Genomic DNA, 17,280 nt, shown 5'->3' with positions numbered 1-17,280 from the left:
GTTCTGGTGGGAGGTGTATGATGCACAACTGTTTTTTCACGTACTCTTTTAAAAGGGTAACGCAAATCTATTCCAAATTATTTTAATAGGTTGTTCGTTCTCTTATAGACTGGTATTTGTTTTGATAGCAAATTATAACTCCCTCTCCTCGTCTATCTATTCTTTCGGTTCCCACACATTTGTAGTCTGCTGCTGTAGTTAGCCGTTATAACTGTTTTCCATTTCCTAACCAGGTTTCGATTAAGCAAATGAAATCCAGGTCCTCCTGCATCATCGTTGTTTGTAAGGTGTTGATCTTATTTGAGGTGCTCCATACGTTTTGGAAAAACAAGCAGATGTGATGTTCTGCGTCCACAGCTAGGGATCATTTTTTTATTGCTGTTGAGCCCAATTCCTTGCATCATTTTTAACCAGCGATTTGGCCCATCTGTCTCTGTAGGACACCTATTGGCCAGGCGCTCAGATGGAGTAGGAGAGGTGCTTAATCTGGTTAAACAAGAGATTATATGCCTTGTCGCTGACTGCCCAAGACCGAACCTTCCCGAACTTAAGTATTCGGGTCTCGGTGTTCAGGGTCTAACTCTGGTCTAGGTCATCGTTAAGACACGGAATTGATATTTTAAACCATGGACGTTTACTGTTAAAAAACGCATTCTATTTGTTTATTTGGTGAATAGGTTATTATCTAAGAAAAAGAGAAGATCCTTTTGTTAGTACACGCCTTCTTAAAGGTGCATTTTCATCTATGTTTATAGATTTAAGAGATGACCAAGCAAAAGTTTTCAATTTTCGAATTAGTATAAAGTCATTCGATGAACTAACAGCAAGACTGTGATGTAATCAAGGCAGACGGTAAAAACATGAGTCTTGCAATATCTCCGGTAGAAATGTTGGCTCTAATATTAAAGCAAGTAATGCAATAACCCTTTCAGAATAATTCTTTTATTTACTGTATATGTACAACTAATATAAATAAGAAAAAAAGATCTGGTGATTCTCTACTGTCTTCAGAGCGTGCAGTGAGTATTGCTGGGAGGAATGGGGCTGTGTCTGGGATGGTAACCTAAGAGTTGGTTAGGGATTACGATTATATGGGTTGGGAACTGGATGGAGCTGGAGAACTTTACGACGGATAAACCTGGTAAGGAGACGCAGGATGATACTGATGTGGGGGACGATGATAATGTGGATTGTACTGAGAAAAATGAGGAGATTGGCTTACTGAATATTTCATGGTCGAAATTAGTGAATCAAAAAATGCCTGGTCCTCATCGAATTCAGGAAGAAGTAGACAAGGGATATGTGCTTTTATAAATTCTACTATTGCTTTTTCTATATCCTTCCAGCGTTTGGTAGGTGGTTCTTTGACAAAAGGGCCAATGAACCACCTAACAAAATTTTCCAGCTGCCATTTCTTAGCGGAAGATGGAAGCGCTTGTGCACTTAAACTAGTGTACTGGCCCACCGATCAAGTCCGGTAGTCGGGCAGTTCCCGCTGCTCACATTTTGTCCGCTTCATCACCGCGCGCCCGTATGCATCTCTTCATTTAAACCTCAGTACTTTCAAATCGGGCGTCAAAGGACGCCGAATCCATAGCCGCTCGTGTGCACCGAGCTTTAGTCGGTCTCTGGCGAGGGTCGATGGTTTTTCTCTCATACACTTGAGTTTTTCTTATAGCAAACAGGCAGATCGACCACAGAACACATACAATTTTGTTTTTCTTGAAAGCTGTTGTTCAGTGCGTGTGCCCACCAAGTTCTCTAACGTGTTGACAGTCCTTGTCGCACCATAAATTTTGATGGTTCTAATCCATCTGGTAATGATGTCCACAGCTAGCTCGAAATTACAATTATTAAGGGCTTCCCATGGGATAGACGATGCTGCTTCCAGACAAATATGCTGTTACCTCCACTCCATATCAAATTAAGATTAATGAAGTAAATTTTTTGATATTCTTAGATATCAAAACTTTTTATTTAAATTAATGTCCGTTTCTTTCTACTTCTTTTTACAGCTTCTGAATGGTACTAAGGTTCTACGAACAATTTCTTTAAAGCCGAATATAACAAAGTCTGAAAAGTCAAAAGATGGATATTTCGCACAGGCCACATCATTGAATTTAACCATGATTACTAAAGATGTTAACTTTAATTTTACCATAACAGCTACTCAGAGTAAGTATTTTATTGACCATTTTCGATCTTACATAACATTCTATAAACCGGGGAATGGGGTGTTAAGGATTTTTTGAAACTTTACATAAACTACGCATCGTTTCATCCAAACAAACCTCAGTGTACGATTTATTAGGACCTCCCCTCCGTGTATGACAAGCGAAAGTACAGACGCTGGCCATAAATGGCTGGCACGATGGTACCTTAGCGGATAAGTAGAGCCCATAACCGAAGAAATAAGTGGTAAATGCTGAAGAGTAACCAGAGGTTCGTGCGGCGGTAAAATACAATCCTAAAACAGTGTTCCCAATAATTTGTGCACTGAGTATACGTTACGATGAAACAATAAATTCTTAAGTTACATTCTTGGATTTCTTCATTCTTTAGAGTGCGTGGGGAAAGATCAGTTCAAGTGCGATAACCAACGCTGCATATGGAGTGGTTTGAAATGCGATGGCAAAAACAACTGTGGGGATTTCAGTGACGAAGAACGAGGAAAAGGATGCTCAGGGGCTGGTAAGTGATATTTTATTGATAATAAAAGAAGAAAACAAAGAAAATCATAGTATATTGACTTAAAGTATGAAATTTCGATTTTGATAATTGTCCTACATAGTTATTTGGCACTGTGCCAATATTAATGTTAAAGTTTCCTTGTTAACCATAGTTGTGCAGAAGTTCCTACTAAATTTATTTTACTAAATAAAATATGGAATTTATAGAATAAATTTATGTTAATATATTGCTATAATGGTTAACACGTGATAACGAATAAATTACAGTGTATATTGACTCTTAAGAATGAAATTTTGATTTTGATAATTGTCCTATATAGTTATTTGGCACTGTGCCAACATTAATGTGAAGTGTCCTTGTTAACAATATTTGTGCAGAAGTTCCTGATAACAAGTTCTTTATTTTATCGAATAAAATATAGATTTTATAAGATGAATTTATGTGGTTATTAATAATTGCTATAATAGTTAGCAGACAAATCCTCAAAAGAGAATATACTTCAGTTTTCTCTAACTACAAGGGAAATTTTAATTTGAATTCTGAATTTTGTTTTTTGTAATACAGAACTCTCTTTTTCTTTTCAGGAATATTAACCAGCATTGGCTTTCTTAGCTTGTTGATTTCTTCGTTGTCTCTGTTAGCATCTAAGCAGTGATCCTTATAGAGTTAACAGCACAGGAATAGGATTATTTAGAAGAAAATCAAACTTCAGTGAAAATAGATGTTGTAAAATTGATTCTTGTTTGGATCGAAGAAAATAAAAGATCTTCGCCTTAAGTTCAATCACTTATTGAAGTCTGTATTTGATATTAACGCAATGGTGATGATACACTGACTTACCAAAAGTAATGTAATATAAAATAAAGCCTAGGATATTTAATCTTTTGAAACTTGACGAAATAAAATCTGAGCACTACAAAATAGGGTTGATGCTTCATGACCTCAGCTATTTTGGCCTTAATCCTACTCCTACTCCTCTTTCGGATATCGGGAGAAAAGAAACAAAGCAGATTATGAATATCAAAACAGTCCGATCCGAATAATTTTTTCTTTAAATATATTTATTCTAAATTCATTCGACATTCTGCGCTACCATACAAAACTCAAATGCACATTAAAGTGTAATACATAAATGTGTATGACATGTGTCACGTTATTACAAGAGGTCAAGGTACAAAGATGAAGAATACAACTGCAGTGGTGTGACATGACTAAAGCTTTTACGTCTCTTTAAGGTTAGAGTGTAATGTACGGTATCAGATTCGATGAATAACTCAACTTATCTCTGAAACTGTGCTTTATCACTGTGCACACGACACTCTACTCAAAGTTAGCAAATACGGTAGTGACCCTTTTAAAAGGAATGCCGTTAGAAGGGGAACAAACAGGGGTTTTCAGACAGCTGAAATTAATGCTTAGAGTTCGAAATCCAAGTTGATCTTCAGGCTTCATGTGATATGGACATATATAGTTGTTTCTGGCCACTTTGCCACCAGATAGGCCTCCACACTGGGTGGAAAAGACCTGAGTTCGGGTCAGGTCTTTTCCGTCCATGTTGAATCGATGTTTTAGGATTTGGATCCGTGGTCTGCTCACAAGAGTGACAGAAAACTGAGAAAAAATACAACGGAGAAAAGTTCAGACGTTGATCTTATTTGCATATACAAAGTGATAAACGCAAAGTCAAGATAATAAATCTTGCTGGATAAATAGTTCTGTCAGATTAAGAAGATGAAGTGGCAATACCATTTATATTTTTAATCTCTAAGATTTCTCTACAGTTGAATACACTAAATGTTGTAAAGATTGAAATGAGTTTTGATTGTCGAGGAAACTTGTTAACCTTTTTAGCGATTCCAAGAAGATTCGGAAGAAGAGGTGACTGGTGGCCATTGATTTTTATCTGAGGTGGTCTGATGTAGTTTAGGCTATTCTTAAATATGACCATCTTTGATTTTGTTAGGCTAATAATGTATTTACTTTGGTCAAATTAACTAAGTTTATAATACACGGTTATCCTGAACTTCCAAAGCAAATTTATATCAGCTGCTGATGAAAATGGTCAGGTCATACGCATAGGCGATGGCATGGGTCTTAGAAAAGGTACGACACAACCAATCATTCAAAACAATAATCCAAATGATGAGTTCCACAAGAGAATCCTGGGGACACCCTCTTGAAGGTATTACGGGAAAATGATGGACTTTGCATTTGAGAACAATCTTCCTCTCCTGGAAATAACTTCTGATGATCTTGAATAACTATATTATCTTTTAACCATGTCGTGTCTTCAATTGATAAAACTGTAGTCAAATGACTGCACTAATGATCCATTGACCATCATTGACAGTCACAGATGCTAAGTTTAATGAAATTGAAAATATAGAGACTGAATGTCGTCAGGGGGCGTAGCTCAGATGGTAGAGCGCTCGCTTAGCATGCGAGAGGTACCGGGATCGATACCCGGCGCCTCCAAATAGTAATTAACTTTCTTTTAGCGAGCTTCATTTTGAAACCGGCGATTCCAGCTATGATGTTGTGGAGTATGTTTGAAGTTTTTCGATTATTGTATGTGTTTTAGATTGATTGTGACCACTGATTTTGTTGGAGGAATGTTTCCAAAGAGCTCTACCAACGATACGAGTACTCCGTTGCAGTACTTTTGAAGTTTAGATGTCAGTGTGAATGTAGGCATCCAGACTTTAATATCAGCTTGGAATCGAATCATTAATCCATCCAGAAGTGACAGCCCTAATATGGCCCCTTTTGGCTTAATCACTTTTTTTAAGCAAAACCACCCTTCTCTGTAATTACGTGGACATGTTCTTGGTGAACTGAATCCAGTCTTATACAATCCCATTTAAAGTGAGGTCACAGGAGAGGTTAGGGCACATTATTTTGTATTCGTTGAGTAAAATCAGCAGCATTTTTTGTGGATGTACTCTTTCATTTGCAAATGTAGGACACATTTATTGTTCGAATTCCGGAAAAGAGTTCCAAGACCTTGAACATAAATGTTTATCAACACATTTAACTATCATATTAGCCTAATTAGTCTTACTGGATACCTGCTGCCTTTATCCCTTAAGGAATACTTCCATTTCCCACGTTTTTTTATCTCGTTAATCTCTAAATTAATCCTGGCACAATAGAATAGGTTAGTGTTTTCAGGGGGTTTTCAGGAAATCTAAAGACACGTTTCCTTGAGCTAATAGTGCCTCGAAGAAACGAGTTTTCAAACTCTGTATTTTCTTATAGGTACGCTCACGATGCGAAACATTACGAACCCCCCTCTCTATGACTCGACGCATCCACAGCATCCCTTTCTTGCAAAGTCCCTCATAAAAAGAGGTTGCAGGATTGTGAGGTTAGGACGGGTTACTTTGTATTCGGTAAAATCAGCGGTATGTTTCGTCGATGTGAACTTTCATTGCATGTTCGACCCCATCATAGCTGGAAAATAAAAGGTACTTGTAGAGGGATCATCCAAATAATGGAAATGTCCGTTATTTGGATCACCTAGAGGTCAACGTTCGCACTGATCTCCATGTTTCACTTGAAGGACCACTTCAACTGTGTTTTAAACATGAGGACACTTCGATTCATATTACTCAAAGTATATTACCACTGTTCTTGAATAAGGTCATTGTAAAACTGTAGTATTGGCCTGGATAAAGGTATTAATAACATAGAAAAGGGTAACTGTGCATCCGGGGGCGTAGCTCAGATGGTAGAGCGCTCGCTTAGCATGCGAGAGGTACCGGGATCGATGCCCGGCGCTTCCAAGTGATAATTCTTTTACTTTTTAGCCAGCTTTGTTTTCAACCCGTGATCACAGTTATGCTGTGGTGGAGGATGTTAAAAGTTTTTCAATTATTGTATGTGTTTTAGATGTAATTATGACCACTGTTTCTGACCTTGGTGCCTAATTTCGCTAGTTTAATGTGAGTGCCCTCCCATTCCACCATCTGAGCTATGGCCCCGTAATTACAGATAGATTACTTTTTTATATTTTTCTATCTGATTAATTCCTCTATCTACAAAAGTCTACTTCTTTAATGGCTGATTGTATCACTCCGAAGTGCTTTTGAGTATTATCATTTGATTTCACCGGAATAAGGTTGCTTGTGTGCTAGTTCACGCGAAGCTCAAAGGTCAATGAAAATGGACATCCAGGCTTTAATTTTCGATTTTCCTCTTGGAATTTCTGAACCATTCCTAACTTACGATTGTAATCTTCTTTGGGTTCATATAAACACACGAAATTTGTGGCCCAACTCCAATCCCATCACTTTTGGAGAGATCGATCTGTGTTCTATCGTTTTGTAACATTTAAAGGCAAGTCAGAAGACGTAAGCAATACAACTCCTGTGGATCGGTTAATTTCGGCATGGACCAAAGTGCATGAAGGATACGCAGACAGGTACATTTTTTAAAAATTAATCTGATTATAGACTCAGAAAAAAACGACTTATCTGAGCTTTCGTCTCTTTCTGATATTTAATGTTACAAAACTGACAATTGTTTTAGCTTAAGAGAGTGAAAGAAAGCCACCGCAGGGAGTACTTCCGTTGAGCTAAATCTTGAGATAATTTTTAATCTTCCTGGGAACTGACATTTAACCTTATCGAAATAAAACACCAAGGACAAAAACTGTGGCGATAGTCCTATCTAAATCATGATCAAAATCTCTGGTTTTAAAAAGCTGGTAAGATAAATAAAGACCTTTCTTTTGGAGGCGCCTGGTAACGATCCCGCTGTCTCTCGCACGCTAAGTGAGCGCTCTACCATCTAAGCTTCGCCCCCTGAAAGAGATTTAACCTTTAATACCACTGTCATTAATAGCAGTATCCAGGTCAGTACTTTTTAGTTTTTCAGAGACCTTAATCGAGCACATTGTTAAAGTACTTTCAGAAATAAGAATCGAAGTTGATCCACGTTTAAAACGTAGTTAACGTACTGGAGATCAGCCTGAATGTTAACCACTAGGAATTAATTTCAGCTGTTTTCCTTAAATTCTGAAGTAAGAAGCAAAATTCATGACGATCTCTTTTTTTATTTTTTTTAATGAAAACCCCAAACACGTGAGGTATTAGACGAACCTATATTACTTAGTTCCGCGCTTGGGTTGGAGGTTGAGAAGACGAAAGAAGATATTTGTTGACATTGGACTTGAACTTCTGTAGACTGTAATTTTCAGGAAATACGGATGAAGGAAGGTTGTTCCAGAAAACGGCAGTTGAATGAATAAACGAGGAAGATGAAAATTTGGTTCTGTGGGTTTGAAGTTGGACAGTAAACGGATGTTGGCTGGTGGCGGCACGTGTTCGGACTGTTTTGAAAGACAGAGCGGGAATTATAGAAGCCAATTCAGAAGAACAGTGCCCATGAAAGTATTTGTAGAAGAGGCATGCAGCAGAAACAGTGCGTCTATGAGACAGCGAGTGGAGAGACTCTGTTAGAGATGATTCATTAATTAACCTAACTGCCCTCTTCTGAATGGAATCAAGAAGCCTGAGAGAGGTTTTGGGGGCACCACCCCAGATGTGGGAACAATATTCCATGGCAGGGCGGATTTGCGATTTATACAGAGTGAGCAGCTGTTTGGAAGAAAAGTAACGCCGAGAGTGAAAGAGAAAACCAAGTTTTTTAGATGCAGAGGAAGCAATATTTGTAATGTGCTTGGGCCAAGAGAGATTAGAAGTGAGGGTAATCCCCAAAAGAGATATACCATTTTGCCTAGAAATCGGAGTGTCACTAAAGATAAGCATAGGAGCAGCAGAATCCTTTTTGCGAGATATAAGACAAGACTGAGTTTTAGAAGGGTTGAAATCAACTAAGTTGTCTTTGCCCCACTGAAGAATTACCTGAAGATCGGCATTTAAGGAATTGGTAGCAGATTCTCAAGAAGTTGAAGGTGATTGAGCAGGACAAGGTTTCTCAAAATGGAAAATGGAACGCAATTTGCTATCATCTGATAAACTATGGATAGGATTTCCAGTCAATGGAAGAAGGTCATTAATATACAAGAGGAAAAGAACTGAACCTTGGGGGACACCAGCATTAGTGGAGAAGTTAAAAGACAGAGAGCCATCTACCATCACCATCAATGAGCGATCAGAGAGAAAACTGGATAACCAATTACAAAAAACAGTTCGCAAACCATTAGATGGAAGCTTGTTTAGAAGACCTTTATATCAAACACGATCAAAAGCCTTTGAGATGTCAAGAGCAACTGCTTGTGTTTCAGCGAACTTTTCCATTGAATTAGTCCATAAATGGGTAACATAAGCCAGAATATCACCAGTGGATCGACACTGACAGAATCGGTACTGGCGATCGTTGATCAGACGGAAGGTTCCGAGGGAGTTAAAGAGTTGGCGATTAATTGATTTCTCCATTACTTTAGAAAGAGTAGAAGTAATTGCAATGGGACGATAATTGGATGGGAGAGAATTGTAAACCTTTTTAGGAACAGGCAAATTTCCAAGCAGAAGGAAAAACACGTTTGGAATAAGAAGGTGAAAAAAGGCGGCAAAGAACAGGAGTAAGTTCAGGAGCACAGGTTTTGAGAACAAGTGGAGAAATACCATCAGAACCTAGAGCTTTCTGAGCATCAAGATTCTTCAAAATCCTTCTGACATCCTTTTGACGGAAGACCATAGGAGGTAATGAATGGAGCGTGTTGGAAATGGTTGGAGGTGTTTTACCAAGATCATTAATACATGAGTTGGAAGAAAAATGGGATGCTAGCAGGTCAGCTTTATCCTTGGTTGAAGTGACAACAGAACCATCTGGTTTTGAGAGAGGTGGGAGCAGAGATGGGCAAAAGTTGTGGCCAATAGCTTTGGCAAGAGACCAGAATGCTTGGCTACCATTAGGGCAAGAAGCAAGTTTTCTACTCTTAGCCTGTTCAAAATCTAGTTTGGACTGATTAATAACTGCTTTACAATTGTTGCGAGCTTTGGTGTAGGCAGAAAATGAAACTGAAGAATTGGAAAGAAGCCAATTACCATAGGTAGAAAATCTTGAACAGCCTTAGCACATTTATTGGAAAGTCAAGGTTTAGATAAAGGACGAGATTTTAAAGTGGAGTGTGGGATAAAGGATTCCATTCCTGCAAGAATAATTTCACAGACACGATCTGAGCAGACGTTGACATCAGAAGTTTTGAAACAATGATCCGACCAAGGAAAATAAGAAAAGAAATCTCGCAGGTCATCCCATTTTGCATTCTTATAATGCCAAACAATACGAGTTTGGGAATAGCCATGAGATAAAGGCTCCATTGGAGAAGAGACAATCACCAAATTGTGATCTGAGGTGCCTAAAGGACCACTCACTTAGACCGTGTACTTAGAAGGGTTGTTTGTGAGAAAAAGATCAAGCGTGTTGCCTGTATGGTTAGATTGTTTGGTATCCTTGTAGGTAAATGAACAATCTGTGCAAGGTCATTAGTAATTGCAAAAGCCTCAGCATCTCCACCAGCCGGGTCGGTGTGACTAGAAAATGGAAGCCAGCTGGAATTGTGAACGTTAAAATCACCAAGGAAAATTACCTCACTGTTAGGAAAGTTGGACTGGAGAAAGTCAAGTTGCAAAGAGAGGAAGTCGAAGTGCTCCAAATGATCAGTGGAGTTCGGAGAAGTTATTTAGTGGGTGATCCAAATAAGAGCTCCCCTCCCAATGTGGATGACCACCAAAAGCCACGGCTTGTCATCCATTTATGGTGCAGGGGAGTAGGAGTTTTAAAATCATGTTTTCGATTTGATAGTTACCACTGAACTGCTGTAGTGAACATCGCAATACCGGTATGCATGGACTTAGAAATAAAGGAGGATTTGGTAGAATCGCAGCGGGAGGATTTTTTAGTCATGAAGCTGGTTAAGATTATGATTAAGATTTTCACCCCGAAAAACTCGAAACCGCAATTGTATATTTATCCTCTTCTCGACAACATAGTTTGTTTTGATTTCCAGGATCAGTTGGCATCAATCTGTTTCAAAGATTAAGTCGTCGTTTATACAAAGTAGAGTACAGCACGTTTTCGTAAACAGAAATGTTTAAATTTCTTCTGTTTATTCTGAAAACATACTGTCTTTATTTCAATTTTGAAGGAAATACAGTACATCATGAAAATTATCTCTGAATTGTTGAAGACAATTGAATCTTGGTCTTCTTCTTCTTGATATTTCAGGTGGTTTAGGAGCATCAGGAACTTAGGAAAGAAGAATCCACGGTTCCCTCGCTTTAGAACGACTAACTAAGCTTCGTTTGGAAAACAGCGTTTGAAAATCGCTCGCGTTACTGAAAGGACCCATCGGACGGAATGTTCCCCCTCCTCGATAGCAACTGGAACGTATGAGACCGCAAGTCAAAGCAGAAGCAATCAGATTGCTCAGTTTATGGCATCGTTCTCACTGATTGGTAACAGAACCCTTGTAGGAGGTATATCCAAGAGAATGAACTTGAACGAAAACAGAATCCTTCAACTGTGACACGATGCTACAGGTTGATAATTACAGTTACTATTAAGGACTTAAAAATACAACTCTTAGCTGCGCTTGCTTCAGTTTCTTATCCATAATGTTACAAAGTTAATAATTATTTTAACCGAAAAGATAGAAAGCAAACCGCGTTAGCAAGTAAGTCCTCATTAAGTTCGGTTGAGTGGAAACTTCAATGGATTTTTAATCTTTATAAAATCTCACATCAATCTTGTGAAAATTAGACACCGAGGACAAAAAAGTGTGGTCATAGTCACACCTAAATCATGATCAAAATCTCTGATTTTAAAATGAAATTTAGCTCACAATTGGAGGCGCTCGGTATCGATCCAGGTACCTCTCGCATACTAAGCGAGCGTTCTACCATCTGAGCTACGCCCCCAGCACCAAATCAAACTTTATTACCACTTTCATTAATATCAGTATCCAGGTCAATACTATAGTGTTTTAGAGTGTTATGACTCTAAGTCACCCGTAAAATCTGGAGATCAACTCAAATCTCAATCTGACTTTAATTATAGCCGTCTTCTTGAAATTGGGAAGTTAGAAGCAAAATCAATGATGATTTCTCATTTAGGGAGTGATCCCAATAAGGACCACCTACTTAGTAGGATGCCCAACCTGTAGCCACGATTTATCACTCAGTTATGGTATGATGGGTAGAAGTTTACAACATTGTGCCTTTCTATTCTCTGGAAAAGTCATGAAAAACCCAAAAGTTTTCGAGAAGAAGCCACTGTTCCCTCGCTTTACACCCCGACTAACTCAGCTATTTTTGGAAAAGGGCGTTGAAAATTTCTAGCGTTACTGTAAGGACTGATTGGACGGAAAGTTCTCCTTGGACAGCAACTGGAAAGTTTGAGATTGACCAGTCAAAGTAGAAGCAATAAGATTGCTCAATCTATGATGTTGTTTTCACAGAATGCTAACAGATGACCTGTAGGAAGTAGATCCAGGAGAATGAACTTCAACGAAGACAGAATCTTTGGATTGTGACACGATCTTACAGGTTGATAATTACATTACTATTATGGACTTAGAATTGGTTTAGATAGATCGATTGAACAAATTGAGAACTTGCTGTTTTGTGTTGGCGTGATAGATCACTTTAAGATGCTTCATCAAATATAGTTTGGAAAATTTACAGAGCCAACAAAATTCTTCCGGATGGGTTAATTACATCATGAGCCAAAGTGTGCGAAGTATACTCAGAAAGACATTTTGATTGGTGATGTGAAAGGCCTCTTCTAAAATTAATTTCAGTTCAATTTTATTGTTAATTTTAAACAAATTTTAATGTAAATCTATAGGCGTAAATCTAATAAGCGTTCTTAACTATTTTTAATGATATATATATTCGAATTAAATCATTAAAATCTATTGACCTTCGTGGACATCACAATTAACCAAATGGAAATAAACAGTATTTGTACTAATGGAAGAGTAAGTCGGATGGTAAATTGCTCGCCTGTTGTGAGAGATGAAAACGGAAAATACCCAATATATGAACCAATACATTGACAAAAGGTGAAGCTGATTTCGCTTACCTCGTGGAGATTGACGCTCCCTGACTCCATGATGACGGAGCCTGTGAGCAACTGCTGTACTTAAAATATTTCAATGCCCCTTACGAGATGATGGATGCCATAGCCTGTTGTTGGAACCCTAGGGTGCTTTTGTACACCTGTTTTAATTGACTATGGTTCAAGCCCTTGTTCAATATGAGGATGTTGAAGCTTATAGCACAGTATTTTTCTCACATAAACTCGGAAGAAAAACTAAGTTTGGGAGAAAAAACCATGTTACCCTTGCTTGAGATTGACAGATCCAATTAATTCTGAAAAGAGTCTTGAAAATTCTTTGCGTTACTGAAAGGAGCCAACAGATGCAATGTTCCTCCCCTGCATAGCCACTGGAAGGTTCATGACCAGCCAGTCATAATTAGATGGATCAGTTTATGGTGTTGTTTTCACAAACTGGTAACAGAAAACCTGCAGGGGGACGATCTAGGACAATGAACTTGAACGAACACAGATTCTTCGACTGTGACACGATGCTACAGGCTGACAATTACCATTACTATCTGAAATACTTTTGGAACCAGAGGCTACCACTGGAATGGGCGTCAACAACACATCTACCACGCAAAAGAGGTTGCGCTTCGAAAATAAAATCATTGAAATAGGCATTTATTGGTGAGAAAATGCACTTTTCACACAGTAACTTTTTGTTTGGTCTATGTACTGACCTGTATCTGCTTCCAAGAAGCACAATGGTTGTATATGGGTATCGATTTGGCATCGTGAACCGTATGGGAGAAGTTTTACAGTTTCATTAGGAAAGAATATCATTTCATATGACGATAATAACCAATCACATTTCAGCATACTTTGTTGATCGCTTTTTATTGATGAACACCACTGAACGTGGAGGCTTATTTATTTTTGAAATTTCACACCTTCAGGGTTTCTTCACTAACTGTACTCAGTAGTGAAACTAATGTTTGCATTTTCAATTTTATGATTGAAAATGATGCCCTTAAAACCTTACTACAAAAACAACAACTTAACCTTCGAACCATCGCCCGTGTTTGTGGATAACTGCACGATCATCACTGTGCCATCGGATTACATCTTTGCGCGCTTCCAGGATAAAATCATTGAAATGGGCATTCATCGGTGAGGAAATGATCTGTTCGCTAGCCAACATTTTCTGGTCGATGTAGACATTAATCTTATCGAAATTGGACAAAAAATGTGGTGATAGTCTCATCTAAATCATGGTCAAAATCTTTGGTTTCAATACTGAAGATGTTTAAAGAAATATGAATGACAAAAACGTAACTTTCAGGTACGTTATGTGTATGAACATCCTACAGCCATGATTTGTCGTTCTTTAAAGATTTCACTCAACCGAATGAAATCCGGTTCTACCTTTGCGAAAGTGGTTCGCTTACTTTTTCTTCATCCATAAGTAGTTTTAAACTTGAAACATTAATCTTCAATAACTTGCACAATACAGGCCCCCGTAGCCGAGTGGTCAGAAGAGGGGGTGCAGTATCACACGCTGTTTGAGTAGACCGGGGTTCAAGCCCCTGACTGCTAAATACCGTCGATCTGCCAACCCACACTGGACCAGCGTGGCAGATTATGGTCCATTTCCCTCAACACGAATCGTTGAGGAGGCTTCCATCCTGAAGTGGATTGATAATAGCTGCAGTTTACCTTTACCTCTAACTGACAGAAGCGAAGTTTAGTGTTTCAATCTGACACGGGTCCATGAAAAGCCAATTTTCAATGTGGAATAAACAATATTAAAAAAGAAAAACTGAAGGGATGAATTTTCTGCGTTACGCTCTGCATTCACTATTTCTTCTTATTGCCCAAATTTTAGAAAAGATCAGTGGAGAAGACTAATGTTACTTATGAGCAAGCCAACAAGCTTCGAAATGGTTCCGTCTGGGTGGTGGTATCCGTTGAGAATAAGTAGCATTATTCTTCACCACTGGTGAAGCGTTACTTATTCAAAGTAGTGCAATACCTCGACCACTCGTTGCCAAGATATCCACAATATGAGATACAATCTATTGGCCTTCGTGACATCATATTTATCATATGGAAATAAACAGTATTTGTACTAATGTAAGCTTAAGTCGGATGGTAAAGTGCTCGCTTATTTCTGAGAGATGAAAACGGACAATACCCAGTGAAGAACCAATACACTCACAAAAGATGGAGCTGATTTAGCGTACCTAGTGGAGATTAATACTGTTTGACTCCATGATGACGGAGCCCATACATCAACTGCTGTACTTTATAAGAGTGTGGGCAGAAAATCTTGAAAACTCTTCGTTCTTTGAACCAACCAGTCACATCAGGGTGTTTCACTTTGTTAAGAATGTCTGAAAGGGACGATAGGGTGTGTTTAGCTACAAAAAAACTAAGGCTATCTGTAGGGCACTATATTGTGCCTGTAGCTTATATGTATGCTGTGGTTAATTTCCTTGTTTTTTGGCGAAAAACCCAACAGGTCAGTAAACCTTCTTTGGTGGACTGACCTGTATCCTGCTTTCAAGAGGCATCATCACTGTTATGGTAAGTAGCATGAAACCATATCTGAGACCTTATGGAACTGTTAAATATTTCAATGCACCCCACCCCATACGACGACGTCTTCCATAGCCTGCTGTTCGAACCAGAGGGTGCTTTTGGACCCTGTTTCAATTAATTATGTTTCAAGCCTGTGTTTCTGCGAAAAATGAGGATGTTCGTATATTCTATCTATCTTGTGAAGGATCGTGGCTCTTCATCAAAAAGTGTCTAACTTTGTATGAGTAGTCAGAAGGCTAGTCAATGAATCCAAGCAGTTCACCGAGGATCTCTCTCTCTCTCTCTCTCTCTCTCTCTCTCTCTCTCTCTCTCTCTCTCTCTCTCTCTCTCTCTCCTAGATCACTAATTGAATTTGTATGTGAATATCCCCACAATAATTAATTCATATTATTGTATAGATGTACAATAAATTCTTCTGTTTATTCAGAAAACAGTACTATCTTTATTTCACCTTTGAAGAAAAACCTATCCCTAAATTGTTCCAGCGACTTGAACCTTGGTCTTGTTCTTGTGTTAAGTTTTCTGCGCATTAGCGAGTTAGAGCATGTTCAAAACTCGGAAGGAAAACCCGAGTTTGGGAGAAAAAGCCATGTTACCCTCGCTTGAAATAGACTAATACAATTATTTTCTGAAAAAAAGCCTTGAATATTCTTCGCGTTACTGAAAGGAACCATCGGATGCAACGTTCCTCCCCTGGACAGCCACCGAAAGGTTTGAGACCAGCCTTATAGAACGCAGATGGCTCAGTTTATGGTGTTGTTTTCAGAAACTGGTAACAGATAACCTGCAGGAAGTAGATCTAGGAAAACAAACTTGAACTAAAACAGATTCTTTCGAAGTGTGTGTGTGTTCCTCACGTCATCGACAGGACTTCGACTCAATTCTTTTCCACCTGGTGTGGGGTGGACGGCGATTCTACCAACTGTGCTACCCATGAGGGCTCCGAAATTTCCAAAGAAGTTTTGTCTTGGTGCGTATCCAGGATAAAAATCATTGAAATGGATATTCATTGGTGAATAAATGATCTGTTTGCTCGGCAGCTTTTTCTGGTCGATGTAATGACACGAATCTTATCGAAATTAAACATCAAGGACAAAAACTGTGGTGATTGACCCATCTAAAACTGAGTTGGAGGCACTGAGTATCGATCCTGTTACCTCTCTCATGCTGAGCAAGCGCTCTACCATCTGAGTTTTAAATCTGAATTTTAAATTTGGAATGAACAATACTTAAAAAAAAAGAAAGAAAACTCAACCTTTGTTATAACGTCATCCGTTTATAATGTCCAGCTTATTGTAGTGCGCACAGTGGCGCGATAAAAGGAGTTTGATTGTGCAACCGGACGGGATATGGGATAATTACTCCAACCCTTGCCATGCGCAACATTTTCGCAGATGAAAAATAAGTAGTGGTGTGGCAACAGGGTGATGTGGCCTCGTCTAATACGTTTCCACGAGCCAAGAGAATAACGTGTGGCGACATCTATGATCAGTATTCAGAGATATTTTAATTCAGTACATAATGGAATGAAATTAGAAACTATTGACCTCATGGATACCAGTATTAATCAAATTGGAAATTAACAGCGTTTGTAATTCTTGTTGCGTGCATAATTCTGGTGGTAAAGTGGTCGTTTAGTATAGGAGATGGAGATCAATTTATAAGCCCCGTACCCAATGTCAGTTGGTCAACACTATTGTGGACACACTTTTACCTGTTGATGATCTTTCCATGGATACGCATGCACAAAGTGACGTGCGTTCTAAAAATACAACGTATACATCTTTAGTTGATAAGGACCCTCTTACAGTGGAAGAACTGGCATATGCAATCGCAAAAATCAAAACAAATAGATGTCCTGGCATTGACTTATTGGAGAGCTTTTTCGTAAATAAAAAACTGGCCATGCTGTTTAATAAATGACCCTCTGAATGTGATTTTATTTAGGTGTGCTGGCAAATCTAGGAAAACTTT

At 38.6% G+C, this 17,280-nt stretch overlaps 1 protein-coding gene and 2 non-coding genes across 3 annotated transcripts in view; all 3 read left to right on the top strand.

Annotated features, from left to right (window-relative positions):
• LOC150079510 (uncharacterized) overlaps positions 1–17,280 on the top strand; it is a 99,251-nt gene that overhangs the window by 4,483 nt on the left and 77,488 nt on the right. The window contains exons 2-3 of the mRNA XM_090383096.1: positions 2,016–2,175; positions 2,563–2,691. Coding sequence (XP_090239222.1) covers positions 2,016–2,175; positions 2,563–2,691 — 289 coding nt within the window. The remainder of the gene's footprint in view (positions 1–2,015; positions 2,176–2,562; positions 2,692–17,280) is intronic.
• TRNAA-AGC (transfer RNA alanine (anticodon AGC)) lies at positions 5,094–5,166 on the top strand. The gene has a single exon. It is a non-coding gene; the product is annotated as a tRNA-Ala (tRNA).
• On the top strand, positions 6,404–6,476 carry TRNAA-AGC (transfer RNA alanine (anticodon AGC)). The gene has a single exon. It is a non-coding gene; the product is annotated as a tRNA-Ala (tRNA).

The sequence above is a fragment of the Mastigoproctus giganteus genome, chromosome 10 (assembly GCF_048544385.1).
Source record: "Mastigoproctus giganteus isolate SK-2022 chromosome 10, ASM4854438v1, whole genome shotgun sequence".
In the NCBI taxonomy this organism is placed as follows: domain Eukaryota; kingdom Metazoa; phylum Arthropoda; class Arachnida; order Uropygi; family Thelyphonidae; genus Mastigoproctus; species Mastigoproctus giganteus.
Note: the sequence above shows the minus strand (reverse complement) of the source record. Positions and strands in the feature narration are given on the sequence as shown.